This window comes from Narcine bancroftii, chromosome 13, assembly GCF_036971445.1.
Source record: "Narcine bancroftii isolate sNarBan1 chromosome 13, sNarBan1.hap1, whole genome shotgun sequence".
NCBI classification, from domain to species: Eukaryota; Metazoa; Chordata; class Chondrichthyes; order Torpediniformes; family Narcinidae; genus Narcine; species Narcine bancroftii.
In genome coordinates, this window is record NC_091481.1 from 24428682 (window position 1) to 24443369 (window position 14688).

General features: G+C 37.9%; 1 protein-coding gene across 20 annotated transcripts in view; it reads left to right on the forward strand.

Moving 5' to 3' along the window:
• The window catches only part of anks1b (ankyrin repeat and sterile alpha motif domain containing 1B), an 823124-nt gene that overhangs the window by 556161 nt on the left and 252275 nt on the right, over positions 1 to 14688 (forward strand). For 16 of the 20 annotated variants that reach the window (XM_069908369.1, XM_069908365.1, XM_069908363.1 and 13 more), the window contains one exon: positions 2994 to 3137. The exons of 3 other annotated variants lie outside the window; for them this stretch is intronic. In XM_069908369.1, the coding sequence (XP_069764470.1) occupies positions 2994 to 3137 (144 nt within the window). Of the gene's footprint in view, positions 1 to 2811; positions 2830 to 2993; positions 3138 to 14688 lie in introns of those variants that run through there. One more of the 20 variants, XM_069908383.1, reaches the window with a different exon arrangement.

Below are 14688 nucleotides of genomic sequence, written 5' to 3' on the forward strand. Positions count from 1 at the left end.
ATCAGACACATCTTTCCCTCTCTCTCCACCTTCCATAGGGACCACTCCCTGTGTGTCTCCCTCATCCACCCTCCCTTCCCATAAATCACCTCCTTGGCACCCTCCCCTGTGGCCGCAGGTAGTGCCACACTTGTGCCCATACCTCCTCCATCACCACCATTTTGGGGTCCTGAAGAGTCCTTCCAAGAAAAGCAACACTTCCGTGGGAGTCATCTACTGTATCCGGTGCTCCCATTGTGGCTATCTCTACATCATAGAGACTGTAAGCAGGTTTGGAGATCGCTTTGTTGATCATTGTTCTGTTTGGATCATTGATGGGGATTTCCCAGTGGCTAACCATTTCAGTTCTGTGCCCTACTCCTGCACTGACAAGTCTGTCCTTGGCCTCATGCACTGTCAAACCAAAACCTCCCATAAATTGAAGGGGCAACACCTAATTTTCTGTCTCGGCTCACTCCAGCCGGATGGCATTAATGTCGACTTCTCCGATTTCTGCTAGCCTACTCCCCATTCTTCTTCTTGCTTTTCCATCCCTCTATCTTCTTTCATCCAGCCCCTTCCCTCCCCATTCAGAGAACCATTCCCCCTCTCCCTGTTTGCTGGTGTGCCTTCTCTCCCTTATCCACCTATTACCTCCTGTCTGTGGGACTGTGCTCCTCCCAAGCCCCTCCCTACCCCACCATTTTGCCTGCTTATATTTTACTGATAACTTGAAGAATGGCCCAAGGCCAAAGCGTTGGTTGGTTGTATCTAATAAGTTTCTCCAACATTTTTTTTTTACTATTCTTAAATACAACAGTATTACTAAAATTAAACAAAAGACCCACATATAGTGTTACACAGAAAATCGCCATGCAAAGATGAAGTAAAGTTTGTGAGATCAAGAAATCATCTTTTCCTAATGAGAGATTTTTTCAAGACTCTGATAACATTATAAAATAAGCTACTTTTGAATCTGGTGGTTGTGATTTCACACTCCTATATCTTTTGCTCAGAGGGAGGGAGCAGAAGGGAGTGTGACCATTGTGGCATGGGTCTGTCAATATGTAGGTGGCTTTCATAAGGCAAGTGTAGATGTAGTTGATGGAGAGGGAGAGGCAGGCATGATGGACTGAGTTGCATGTGCAATTCTTTGTAGTTTTATGCAGTCCTTCTCAGAGCATTTCAAGCACCCAGCTGTGATACAAATGGACAGGATACTTTCTGTGGTCCATTGGGAACATGTCCCAAGGCTTCCGAGGAAATAGAGGCTTTATTGTGCTTCCTTGGCCATAACACAATAAGCGGTCTCCTTCCTCAGCAGACAGCCATTTAAACATGATGCCATCAGACCTTTAGAAGAAATGGTGTCTCATTAAAGTAAAGTGGATTAATAAAGCAGGGCATTGGTCAAAGTTGGTATAATTGGAAGTTTATGAGGAGGGGGTTAGCTTTTAACATAAACTGTATGTTTTGATCTGAATAGGTCAGAATACTGCACTTTTTTCCTGCTTTGCTTTATTCACATTTTTATAATTTCATTGTGCAGAATTGTAGTGATACAAAATCTATTTACATCAATAAATGCTCCCAGTACAACTTCAATGCTGAAGGTTACATCAAGAGGCAATGGGGGAATTGGTTTCTTGATTTTTAACATCTATTTTAAACCAGAAATATGTTGAAGAATTTTGATTCCATGCCATCCAATATATTTTGCAGCAGCCATAGAGATAAAAAGGATTATCATATGACGGGGATGACACACATTCCCTCTCATAACCAGCCACCTTCTTTACGTTTCATTTCATCATATCCTCTCTTCATAGAGCCATAAAATATTACATCACTGAAACAGGTTCATCTAGTCCATGCCAAACTATTTACTCCACCTAGTCCCATTGACTTGCACCTAGACCATGTACACATCCAATCTTCTCTTTAATGTCAAATTCAAACCCACATCCACCAGCCCCACTGGCAGCTCTCCCACTCTCTCACCTCCTTCTGAGAGAAGGTTACCCTTAAACATTCCACTATTCAACCTTAACCCATGTCTTCTAGTCCTTGGCTCACCCAACCTCAGTTGAAAAAGACTGTGTTTACCATCAGAACTCCTTTAAATGTTCTTTTTCTGTTCATTAAAGGTGACAAACAAATTATCCAACATACTCTTCTTACTCCCCATATCCCATCTTAGAACCTAAAACTCATGTTCATTGGCAATTACTTCTTACCACCTTCAAGCTTTTGAAATTTAATATATTTGTGATCTAATCACGATTTTCATGTTTTCCTTGTCTTCACTTTCACTGTTTTTTGGTATCCTTCCTCTTTGGCTCCCAAATTTCTTAAGATTGAAACATTCCATACCTTACATAATTTATGAGATGCCCTTTTAGAGCAGTGTGCGATTAAGCCCACTGGGGAAAAGAGGGCTGTCAATGAACTAGATGATGAGCCAGCTTAAGCAAAAGGAACCCTCAGGAGGTAGTGATCATTGAATGGTGGAATTTACTCTGCGCTTTGAGAGAGAGAAGCAAAGGTCAGATGTGTTGGTGTAACAATTGATAAAGGTAGCTATGGAAGCATGAGAGAAGAGTTGGCCAAAGTTGATTGGAAAGGATCCTACGAGGGAAGATGGTAGAGCTGCAATTCAGAAGATGGTGGATAGTTTCACCCAATGAAGAAGAAGCATTCTAAGGGGAAGATCTAAACATCCGTGACTCAAAAGGGAAGTCAAATACAGCATAAAAATGAAATCAATCTTGCAAAAATTAGTGGGTAGCTTTTAAAAACCCACAGAAGGCAACTATAAAAGCAATTGGAGGAAAAAAATGATTAAATATGGTGAGCTAGCTAGTAATATTTTTTTTTCTGATATATAAAGAGTAAAAGAGAGACAAGAGTAGATGTTTGACTGCTAGAAAATGACTCTGGAGAAGTGGTAATGGGGAATAAAGAAATAATGACTAAACTGAATAAGTATTTTGTATCATTCTTCTCTGTGGAAGGTATCAGCGACATACCAGAAATTTGAGAGAGGACTAAAAGTGAGTGCAGTCATTGAAATGGAGTTGGCACTTGGGAAGTTGAAGGGATTGAAGATGGATAAATTGCCTGGTCCATATGAACTACACCCCAAGTTTGTAAAAGAGGTAACGGAAGAGATTGTGATGCATTAGTTGTGATTTTTTTTCAAATCACTAGCATTGGGAAGGGTTCCAGAGGACTGGAAAATTGCAAATGACAGTGTACTATTTAAGAAGGAGAGAAGTAAAAGCAGGAAATTATAGGCTGCTGAGGCTGACTTCAGTGCTATTCAAAATTCTTTTGTCCATTCTAGTGATTAATGGTGTTCTGCAGGGGTTGCTGTTAGATCCACTACTTTTCATGTTGTACATAAATGATTTATATGACAGATTGATGGCTTTGTTGCCAAATTTGTGGATGAGAACAAAGGTAAAGGTTCCATTATTGTCATGTAATACTACATTTAGAATGTAACATACATGAAATTCTTTAACTTGGTCTTCCATAAGGAAGACAGAGAGTTGCCACTTTGTCCAGCACCCTCTCATAGAAATGAGGCCCCAGTGAGAAATGAACTCACAACCCCTGGTTTACAAGGCCAGTGCTCTAACTACTGAGCTTATTGAAGTCTCTAAAAGATAGGTGCTGAGAGAGACTTGGACATGTTTGGAGAATGGGCAGCAAAATGCCAGATGGAATACAGTGAAGGGAAGTGTATCATCATGCAGTTTAGAGAAAGGAATGAAGGCATAGACATTTTTCTAAATGGGGAGAAAATCAGAAAGCAGAGGTCCAAAGGGACTTGGGTGTCCTTGTGCAAGATTCCCTAAAGGTTAACTTGAAGGTTGAAATGGTAATAAGGAAGGTAATGCTGTGTTAGCATTAATTTTGAGAGGACTAGAATTTAAAAGCAAAGAGGTAATACTGAGGCTTTTCAAGGTATTAGTCAGACTACATTTGGAATATTCTGAGCAGTTTTGGGTCCCATAATCTAAGGAAGATGTGCTGGCATTGGAAGGGGTACAGAGGAGGTTTATGAGAATGATCCCGGGGATGAAGGTGGGGAGTTTGATGGCTCTGGGCCTGTACTTGTTCGAGTTTAGAAGGATGAGTAGGGATCTCACTGAAACGTACCACTTATTGAAGGCTGGATAAAGTGCTCGTTGACAAGATGTTTCCTGTAGTGAGAGTCTAAGACCAGAGGGCACAGTCTCAGAATTGAAGGACATCCCTTTAGGACAGAGATGAGGAGGTTTTTTTCATTCAGTGGGTTGTGAATCTGGAATTAATTTCCACAGATGATTGTGGAGGCAGGTTTTTGGGTTTATTTAAAGAAGGTTTTTGATTAATAAGGCCATCAAAGGTTATGGCAAGAAAGCAGGAAAATTGGGTTGAAAGGAAGAATAAAATTTCACACGCGCACGCATGCACGGAAGCAAGAGCAATAAGGACTAATCAATGGATTTGTCCTCTTGGATAATCGTTCTATTGATCATAACCAATTTGAAGAGAAGCTTATTTACAATTGGGATACACGAAGTTGGTCATGGTGATTTGAAAATTGCATGTAATAAATATTTTTTCCCATTTATTAAATTAATTTTCCATGATTTAGGCATTGCTGATAAGGTCATCATTTATTACCTTGAAAATACATGACAGTTTCTTTATCATTGGTGGATCTAAATGCTGGAAACCCCTACCTAAATAACACTTTGCAAGGTTTGCAGCAGTTAAAGAAAATGGCCAATCGTCTCCTTCTCAAGGATGATTTATTGACTTGGAGGGTTCCCTGGAGGTGGTGGCACACCTGTGCACTTGCTATCTGATTCCTTCATGGTGATGGACGTTACAACTTCAGGAAAAGCTGTCAGAAATCGTTGAATTAATTAAACTTGCACAAGATTAACACTCTTAAACCTATAAAATCCAAATGTTTTTAGAAAACCATGTTTCATTCTAAAACATTTCTCAGTTATCCTGCTGGTGAAAATTTTTGTTCATCTGCAAAAACTTTCATGTGGTACTGACCAAAACAAATATCTACAATATATTCCGACGTATTAGATGACTCGTGTTAAAGATAACCCCCTGAATATCCATCTAAAATGTAGGTTTTGAGCTATACTCGCTGTATAAGACTACCCCAAGTCTAGCACTTATCACTGACCAGTGGTGTGATGTTGTTTTGCACATTTAATTTTTCATTCACAATATTTTAAAAGCAAATTAAATTTGAGATTTAGACATACAGCGTAGTAACAGGCTCTTTTCGGCCCTAACCCTAATGTGCCGCCTAATCACACCTATTGACCAACAACCCTCCGGTACAATTTTAAGGGTATGGGGAAACCAGAGGAAACCTATGCAGACATGGGGAGAACATACAAACTCTTTACCGACAGCACAGGATTGGAACTCCTGTCCCGATCACTGACGCTAACCACTACACTAAGTGTGCTGCCCATTACCCAGTAAAGATTTAAGTTTTATTAGCATATTTTAAAATAATCAACTGTCGGCTCCTTTAACAGGCCATTTAAAGCCTGTACAAAGTCAACGGCAGTCAGACTGGGCAGATGGACCCCGTGGGGATCTCTGAGACTTCACAGTTAAGGTTCACGTTTAATACTTGGCACGAGTATTAAACTTTGCTGTTAAGTTTCAGATTTTAAACATCACACAGTGGGATGCTGAAATTCAGTGTTAAGGTTCGGATTTTTTACTTGGCGTATAAGATTAACGCTGGTCTTGAGGTTACATTTTTAAAGTTCGGACCGTCTTGTACACCAGCATATACAGTATTTGGAAACTGCGACAATTGCGATAGAATTTGCTGCTTTATTGGTGATTGCACACAACTGTTACAGAGCACTGCCCCACAGTGTAAACAATGAGTTAGGGGGCATTGATTATATTCATAGTAACTCAGTATTTATTAGATTTAAGAATAGAGACAGGAATGATAGACGCTAAAATTGGAAGTCTACACCGCAGAAACAATTTGTTGACAAAATTGTCTGAATGATAAAATGAAATGAGAACATTTCATTTCATTCAGCGTTTTTTTGGTGTTGATTAATTGCATTAAATTAACAGAGTAGGCCATTGTTACATTGCAGAAAATATTGATTGATATGACAAATTATTGTTACCAAATTGATTCTGAAGTCTGTGTAAAATAAAATGAATTTCTTAATTTGAATGTATTTTGCATAAACCATTATCCATTAAAGGCACACAGTTCTCTATCCATTATATTATTTCAATTTCTATCAAACTTTTAGAAAAATATTTAATTAAATCCATTTATTTCTTTTGGAAAGTTTCTTAAAAATATAATTGTTGTGCTCTATTGGGTAATATATTCATGGCATTTGAACTTAAGACAGCCTAAAACCTCTGCACAAGCATAATTTATGGTGTGGGAAATTAATTTAGCTCAGGGCTTGGGAATATAGAAGCATATAAGCGTGCCATAGTCAGAATCAGAATTTATTGTCATGAACAAGTCATGAAATTCACTGTTTTGCGATATTAGAACTATCTTACACGTTACTATAAAAAATTAAAAATAATACAGCACAAAAGTTAAAGCATGTCTTTGGTTCATTGATTATTCAGGAATCAGATGGCAGGAGTGCTCGTTTTTAGGCTCCTGTACCTTTTCAATGGTAGCCAGGTGAAGAGGGCATGGCCTGGGTGGTGGGGGTCTCTGAGGATAGAGGCTACTTTTTTAAGACACCGCCTCATGTAGATGTCCTCGATGGAGTGAAGTCTGGTGCCTGTGAAGTCGCAGGCTGAGTTAACAACCCTCTGGAGTTTATTCTTGTCGTATGTATGAATTGCTGTTTTCAAAGTGATACAGAGCTGAGTGGAGAGCCAGCGATGTTGCATCTGTTGTGAAGCGATTGTGACGATAGAGGAATTTCAGTGGGTCCAGACCTTTGCTTAGGTAAGTGTTCATTATGCCCATGACCAGCCTCTGTAAGAATTTCATCACAGTAGAAGTTAGTGCTACTGGATGGTAGTTTACCTAATGGTACTCAATCAGCAGTTTTGCTGGCAGGATTAACAATAAGTACATCATCAGTTTATAGACGAAGAAGATAAATGGATCCTACCACTGATAAATTGCAGTAGTAAGTAGGCAGACTAATTTGCCACATACTGCATTACTCCAAACTCTTAAAATGAGATGCACCGTGCCATCTAATACTTTTCAGTTGTTTTTTTTCTCTCTAGGACTCTTTGTCTTCTTCTTGAAGAATATAGGGTGGCAAGCTATCTAAATTCTGAAAAATGGTACAGCATTGCTCTGAAACTTAATGCTAGAAGATGTTCACTTGCAATTAAGCACCTGTCTATTTTTCCCATGAGATTCCTTACTTTTACATGTTGATATGGCTGAGAACACTCGCATAGATGATCTCCATATAATTTTCAGAATTCTTAAAAGTTGCATGTTAAATTATGTCATAAATATAACGTCTTGCCAACATGATTCTAGCCCATTGATTCTCACTGTTTAATACACAAAGATAGAAAAATATTGAGAGAGAGGGTGTTTGGGTTTACACACTATCTCAACAGAGATAATACAAAACCCTACTTAAAAATTACAATGCCAAATCTTCAGCATCCTTGTTACCTTTATATTTCATATTTCCTTATCCAGAAGGAGGCCATTCAGCCCATTAAATCAATGGTGATTCATGGAGAAATTCTGTTTACCCACTCATTTTCCCTGCACCTATTCCCCCACATTACCTTCAAGTTCTCCCAGATTGTGCTATTCGTCCTCCAGCAATTTACAGTGGTTAGTTTGTCTGCACCTCACATGACCATCTGTAACCTACTTAATATCACCTGTACCGCAACTTCATGAATGGTCTGGTTTTGTTTTCTTTGAAGAAGTTGGCAGCAAAAAGATTGAGGCTCTTGGGACTTTGTAATTGGCAAAGTGTGGTTTCCAGTGATGATCACATGATAAACAGAAGCGTCTAATCCCTGTGCACATAAGCAACCTGTTTGTGTTGAATTAATGCAAAAGCCACTTACTGAGGTGTTTATTAATCTGCAGTGCTTTTCACTGAGGATGCTTGGGGATTTCTTAATTTTTTTTGCAATTGGATCGGACTTTATAGAAGGTGAAAAATATCAAGGGTGTAAATATGCAACCATTTGAAATTTGAAATAATCGTTTTTCACATACAGGATATAGCAACTTGAACTAAATCTGGATGGTGGTGAATATTATCCTGGCATTTAAGAAACATACGTGACATAACTGAATGGAAAATTATAGAATCATATAGATTTCAAGTGAAATTAATGAAAATATTTCATAGAATGCTATTAATGGCCTTATAAAGAATGTACTGATTCAAAGAACTTGGCAGCATTACTTCAGAAATACTAGCTATTCTTCAAGGTTGTTGCTAAATTTATGTGCATATTCTTTATTTGAACATAAAATTACGGGAACTTCAGAAGACATTTTATAAAAATTCTATATATGAGTATATTAAAGAAAATTAAAAACAAATAATAAATTAAAATTGCTATGTTGGGATTCAACTTTGCAATGAAAAGTGGATGGTAAAGTTTAATGGGTAAATATTCTGGTCCCAAGATCGGGTTATATGGCGAGCTCTCCACTGGCCACCGTGACAGAGGTGCACCAAAGAAAAGGTACAAGGACTGCCTAAAGAAATCTCTTGGTGCCTGCCACATTGACCACCGCCAGTGGGCTGATATCGCCTCAAACCGTGCATCTTGGCGCCTCACAGTTTGGCGGGCAGCAACCTCCTTTGAAGAAGACCACAGAGCCCACCTCACTGACAAAAGGCAAAGGAGGAAAAACCCAACAACCAATTTTCCCCTGCAGCCGCTGCAACCGTGTCTGCCTGTCCCGCATCGGACTTGTCAGCCACAAACGAGCCTGCAGCAGACGTGGACTTTTACCCCCTCCATAAATCTTCGTCCGCGAAGCCAAGCCAAAGAAGACAAGATCATGGATTAAAAGGTTCTGGTGTGGTTCCACAGAAATTTATGCCATCAATTAAAGGTCTGGAAATGAGCCTTTCTCATTCATTACCAGTATTATTGGATTACAGAATGCATGGAACATGATTTGGAATTATCTGAGTAGAGAACATTAACAGTCTAAAAGTTACATAAATTTATTGAGTAAATGATGCACGATGAAAAGATGATAAATTAAAACATGAAATGCATTCTAGGAAAGCACTTCTTACAGAAAATCTAGGAAATATGAATTTTAAATGTGATGCTCAGCATTGCCAGAAATTATTCAGGTTATTTTAATCCTCATAGCTGAGGTCACATTTGGAATAGTGTGCTACATGAGGATCTTGACATGCTGGTAAGAATTTAGAAGAAAGCATTAAGAATGATTCCTCTCATTTATGCTGAATAATAGACTTAAAGGACCTTGAGCTGAGAAGGAAAAATCTGGAGTTATTGTAATCCATCATCAAAAAAAGAGAAAGGCATATCTAATTCAAACTGCATTTGTAAACCAGGAAAATATAGAGACAATGTTAACATAGTTTAACCAAAGACAATGAAAATTGTTTATTCATTCAGTTTAGATGTGTGAAGTAGCTAGTACCAAATGCAATGTTTAACTCCTTTGAATAGATCAAGTTAAGATTAGAATTTAAAGTGACAGCAATAAACATAAACTAGATGAATAAATACTTTATTGTGCATTGACTAAAGTTCATGCTATTTATATGGCTTGTTGTGATTATATGAATAGATTATTTTCCTGTTGCTTCACTGAAATGGCCAGTGAAAAAATCCAGATTTTTGTTGTCTTTCAAGAAGCCTCACATTGACTGCACAATTGTAGAAGGTTGATTTGCATTGTTAATTTAGATTATTATATCTTAATACACTGAGCAAATGAAAAGATTAGTGTAAAATTATTGAGCAACAATATTTGTCTTTCAATTTCTCGTGACCTCTATCACTTCTATATTTCGTAGCAACTTTCCATTGGATGATCAACATCGTCATATCTTCATTATTTCTCTGCTACTGTTGGTTCGAAATTTGAAATCTGCTTTAATTTCTGTGTTATGCTTATTTCTATTGTGTATTAAAATTTGACCCTCCACCCACCCCCCCCCCCCCTTGCACAAGGAAGTATGAAATTAGTTGGCTAACAGACTACAAAGTGAAAAGGCCATTTCACATCCCACTATGCGTCCCTTCTTTCATCAAGAAAGCTGTTTCATGGTCTCATCTTCCTCTCATTATTGGAAACTTTTAGTTTTTTTGAATGCAAACAACAAAAAATATTTGATTTTAAACCAACAGATTCATTCAAAACCACACTTCTCTTTCTCAATATTTTTTCATGCCAGATATGTTTATTTCAAAAAGATATTTTACATACTTGACATTACAATAGATTATAAATAATGAATCATCTTCAGTAATTACAAATAGATTTTTTTCTGACTAAGAAATGCATTGGAAAGTGAAGTATTTACCTATTGAGTGCCATTAACTCTTTTGCATGTCATCTGTCAAGTCTGTGACAACAGTGTACAGTTTGCCTTTTATTTCCAATCTTTGTTGATGAAAACTCAAGGAAAAAAATATTTCAAATTGATCTTCAAGTTGACCTCAATAATTTAAATGGAACTTTTTCATCCGTTGCAAATTGTGGCTTCAATGCAGTGTGTCTTGTGTGAAAAGCTACCAATTTGAAAACATCTTTCTGTTGCAAACTCATTCTTCCCCTCTCTACCCATTTGCCAGTCACATCCACCACACATATATACAGGACATTTTGTACTGCAGGCTACTAGGTGGTCTGATTGTGGATGGCCCGGAGTCAGTGAACTCCAGTATGACACTTGTCCAGTCAACAAAACATACAAATGTCATGTTAGTCAGCCTTGGTCATAAAGTTGATCAGATCTCCTGGTGGAGAGTGTGAACAGATATGTATCAGCGATCAGGCTAGTTATAAGCCTCGACCCTAATTTCAACAACAAAAAACAAAACTGCCATCAATACTATGGCATTAAACATGGGGAGGGTTGGAAACCAATGAAAATGTTGGTTCAAGCTTGAAAATTTCCAGTAAAGCCTCAGTTCCAACCACTTCATGAATCCAAAACTTTCCAACAAGAACAGAAATCATAAACTTCCAGAATTTTTCATAGTAACAGCTTTGTTTACAATTTCTGGAAGACCTATTTAACTGAATTGTTTCAAATATAATCAGGAAGGAGTAGCATTGAAATATGGATTTACTATTTAACTATGATTCCAAAGAATCTCGGGCTGAAAATCTGGGAAATGTACAAATATTTCAAAACCAATTTTGGAACATGAACTTGATGAGTTCAGTTCATTTCAGAAATTTAAAAAAAAATCTTGTGGACCTTACTTTCTGGCCAGTTTAGGTTATGGTAAAGCATTTACAGTTACTATTATATATAGATTGTGTGTATTCTCTTGTATTTTATTGGTTAATGCCATCAGTTCAGAATGGAAATCCTATATTCATTTAATAGGCTGCAAGTCAAGGATGTTTGTTCATTTAAAGTCAAATGCATAAGTCTGAACCTCCATTTTCCATGGAATCCAGCAGTGGAGAAACTTGCTGAGTCTCTCTAGCATTTGTACTTGAGAACTGACTCTTGGAACACATTTTGGTTAGACCTGATGCATAATCTTTAATCTATTGTTTTCAGTGGCGATTATACAACAGTGGGAAAGACAGGAAAGGAAATGCCATTTTAAAAATAATATTTTGGTTTTCTTCAATGCTTTTCCATAATTTAAAAGTGCTTTGAAGTGCTTTTAGCTGATTCTTTGCAACTTTGTAGTTTACAAGTCCATGAATTACAAAAGTGGTATGTAGGTACAGCAGTAACTTTAAAAATGCAAAAGAATGTTCTTGTTTATAGTGAGGGGAGTGAATACAAGAAGAGGTAAGTTATGCTTCAGTTATGTAGTACAGTAGAGAACTTTGGTCCCCTTGTTTAGGGAAGGATGTTGAAGCATTGGGAATGATTCAGAGAAAGTTTATGAGACCAATACTGGAATGAATAAGTTGTCTTATGAAAAAATATTGGACAGGTCATGTTTGTTTCTGCTAAAGTTGACAAGAGTGAAAAGGGATGTAACTGAAATATTTAAGGTCCTGAGGGGTTCTTCGAGAGTGACTATGGAAAAGATGTTTCATCCTTTGGGAGAATCTCGAGCATTTTTTTTATCAAAACGTTTGCTTCCTGAAAAAAAAACTTGGGATTAAGATAAACAACTTCAAATTGAACACAAAGATCATTTCAGATTTGCTTTACCACATAGGAAGTTGGAAAAAATACTAAATCAACTTTTATTCAATTTAACATGTTTAATCACATAATGATGGGTTAGTTCAACTGCCCTAAAATGTTTTACTGCTGATTTTTGTTTGTACTCAGCATCTGATGCCTCTCAATTCAGTGTCCAACAATAGTTGGCCAGCATTGATTGATTCCAGTTGCCTTGATACTGCTCTTCCATGCTCACAATGTCCTGGTGAAACCTTTCACCATGTTCGACACTGACTGCACCAAGATCAGCAGGGAAGAAGTTCAAGTGCGAATGCAGAAAATGAATTTTTAATGACATGTTGCACTTCCTGATTTTGTACGTTTGAAGTAAACTTAAAATTTGACAGGAAATCATAAAAATAGGTTACTGAAAATCCATAAAATAAACCCAAATGAAAGCTTGCTCATTTAAGGTCGAGATGAGGTGAATTATTTTCTCTCAGAGAAATATCATATTCAAAGTGTGTTGGAAGTAGAGGCTGAATACTTTTTAAGGTTGGTGGATAGATACTTGATAAATATTGGGGTGAATGATTACACAGGAAGGCAAGAATGTGGAGCTGAAATTATAAATACATCAGTCTCAGTATTAGGAATGGTGGAATGTTTCTGAGTAACCCAATCCTGCTCCTAATTAATATTTATTGATAAATTTTCAACTGTAACTCTTTGACAACAAGAACAATCATATCCAACACCTATTTATTGAAAATAGCTCTGCTTTCAACACCATGGTCTTAAGTAAACTCATCCCCAATCTCAAAGATAAATATCAGTACTCACCTCTCCATTTGGATCTTTGACTTCTTGACCTGAAGACCATAAGCTGCGAGGATTGGTAACAAAACCTCCTCCATGATCATTCTTAATTCTGGTGCCTCACAAGTCTGTATACTGAGCCCCTTACTATACTCCCTATACACTCATGACTGTGTGGCCAAACACAGTTCCAACTCCATTTACACGTTTGCAGATGACTTCACCATCATGAGACACAGAGTCATACAACATAGAAATGGGCCCTTCAGCCTCCAAGGAATAAAGTTCTAACCTGCTCAGCTCCCTATAGCTCAGTCCTGCAAGTCCTGGCGAGATCCCCATAAATCTTGTCTGTACCCTCTATAGCTTGACAACATCTTTCCTTTCCTTTAGTACAGTGGTGAAAACTGAATACAATATTCCAAAAGTGGCTTCAACAGTATCTTAAACAACTGCAACATGACCTCCCAACTTCTCTACTCAATACTCTGATGAATGCCAATGTGCTGAAAGCCTTTATGACGATCCTATCTACCTGTAATGCCAATTTCAAGGTAAAATGTACCTGTACTGCTAGATCCCTCTAGTCTACAGCACTCCTCAGAACCCTCCATTCACTGGGTTAGATTTCCCAAAATATTAGATCTCAAACAACAAAGGGAAATAGAATAGGTAGAGAGTTGAGTGGCATAGATTCAAGGCAACAACTTCTCTAATGAAGTCATTAAAACAAAGGAGCTGGCCATTGACTTTAGAAAATAGAGAGAAGCACATGCCCCAGTACACATCAATAGTGCTGATGTGGAAATGGTAAAAAACATCAAGATCTAAAGAGGAAATATCATCAACAGTTTGACCTGGTTTTACCATGTAGATGATTCAGCCATGAAAACACTCTAAAGACTCTACCCTTTCAGAATCTTAGGGAAATTCAGCATGTCTCTGAGGTCTTTTAATAACCTTCATAGATGCACCATAGAAAATAGATGCATTACTGCTGCTCTGCCCAAGAATGCAAGAAGCTGCAGAGAGCTGTAAACTAACCTCCCTCCATTGTCTCTGCTGTCTGAGATAAGTTCCTAACTTAATAAAGGACCCATCCCACCCCAGTAATATTCTCCTTCTATGCTCCCTTCTGTCAGGCATGTGCTTGAAAATGTGAACCTCCAGATTCAAGGACAGTTTCATTCCTGCTATTATCAGGCCCTAAAATGAATCTCTCACTGCCAAAACATGATGCCCTTCCAAAGTGTGTAACTATACTGTTCTCTATACCCTGCACTATTGGACGTGCAACTTCTCTCTACATTGTTACTTATTTGTTACTATTGTCAGTATGAATCAGAAATAACGTCTCCTCTTCATTGACAATCCACACAGGTGCACCTCAAAGATGGGTGCTTAGCCCACTGCTCTACATACTCTGCACTTATGACTGTTTGGCTGGACACGGTTCAAATGCTGTCTACAAATTTGCTGATGACACTACGGGTCTTTAGCAAAATCACAGTCGGCAATGAAAAAGCGTATGGGAGTGAGATCAATCAGC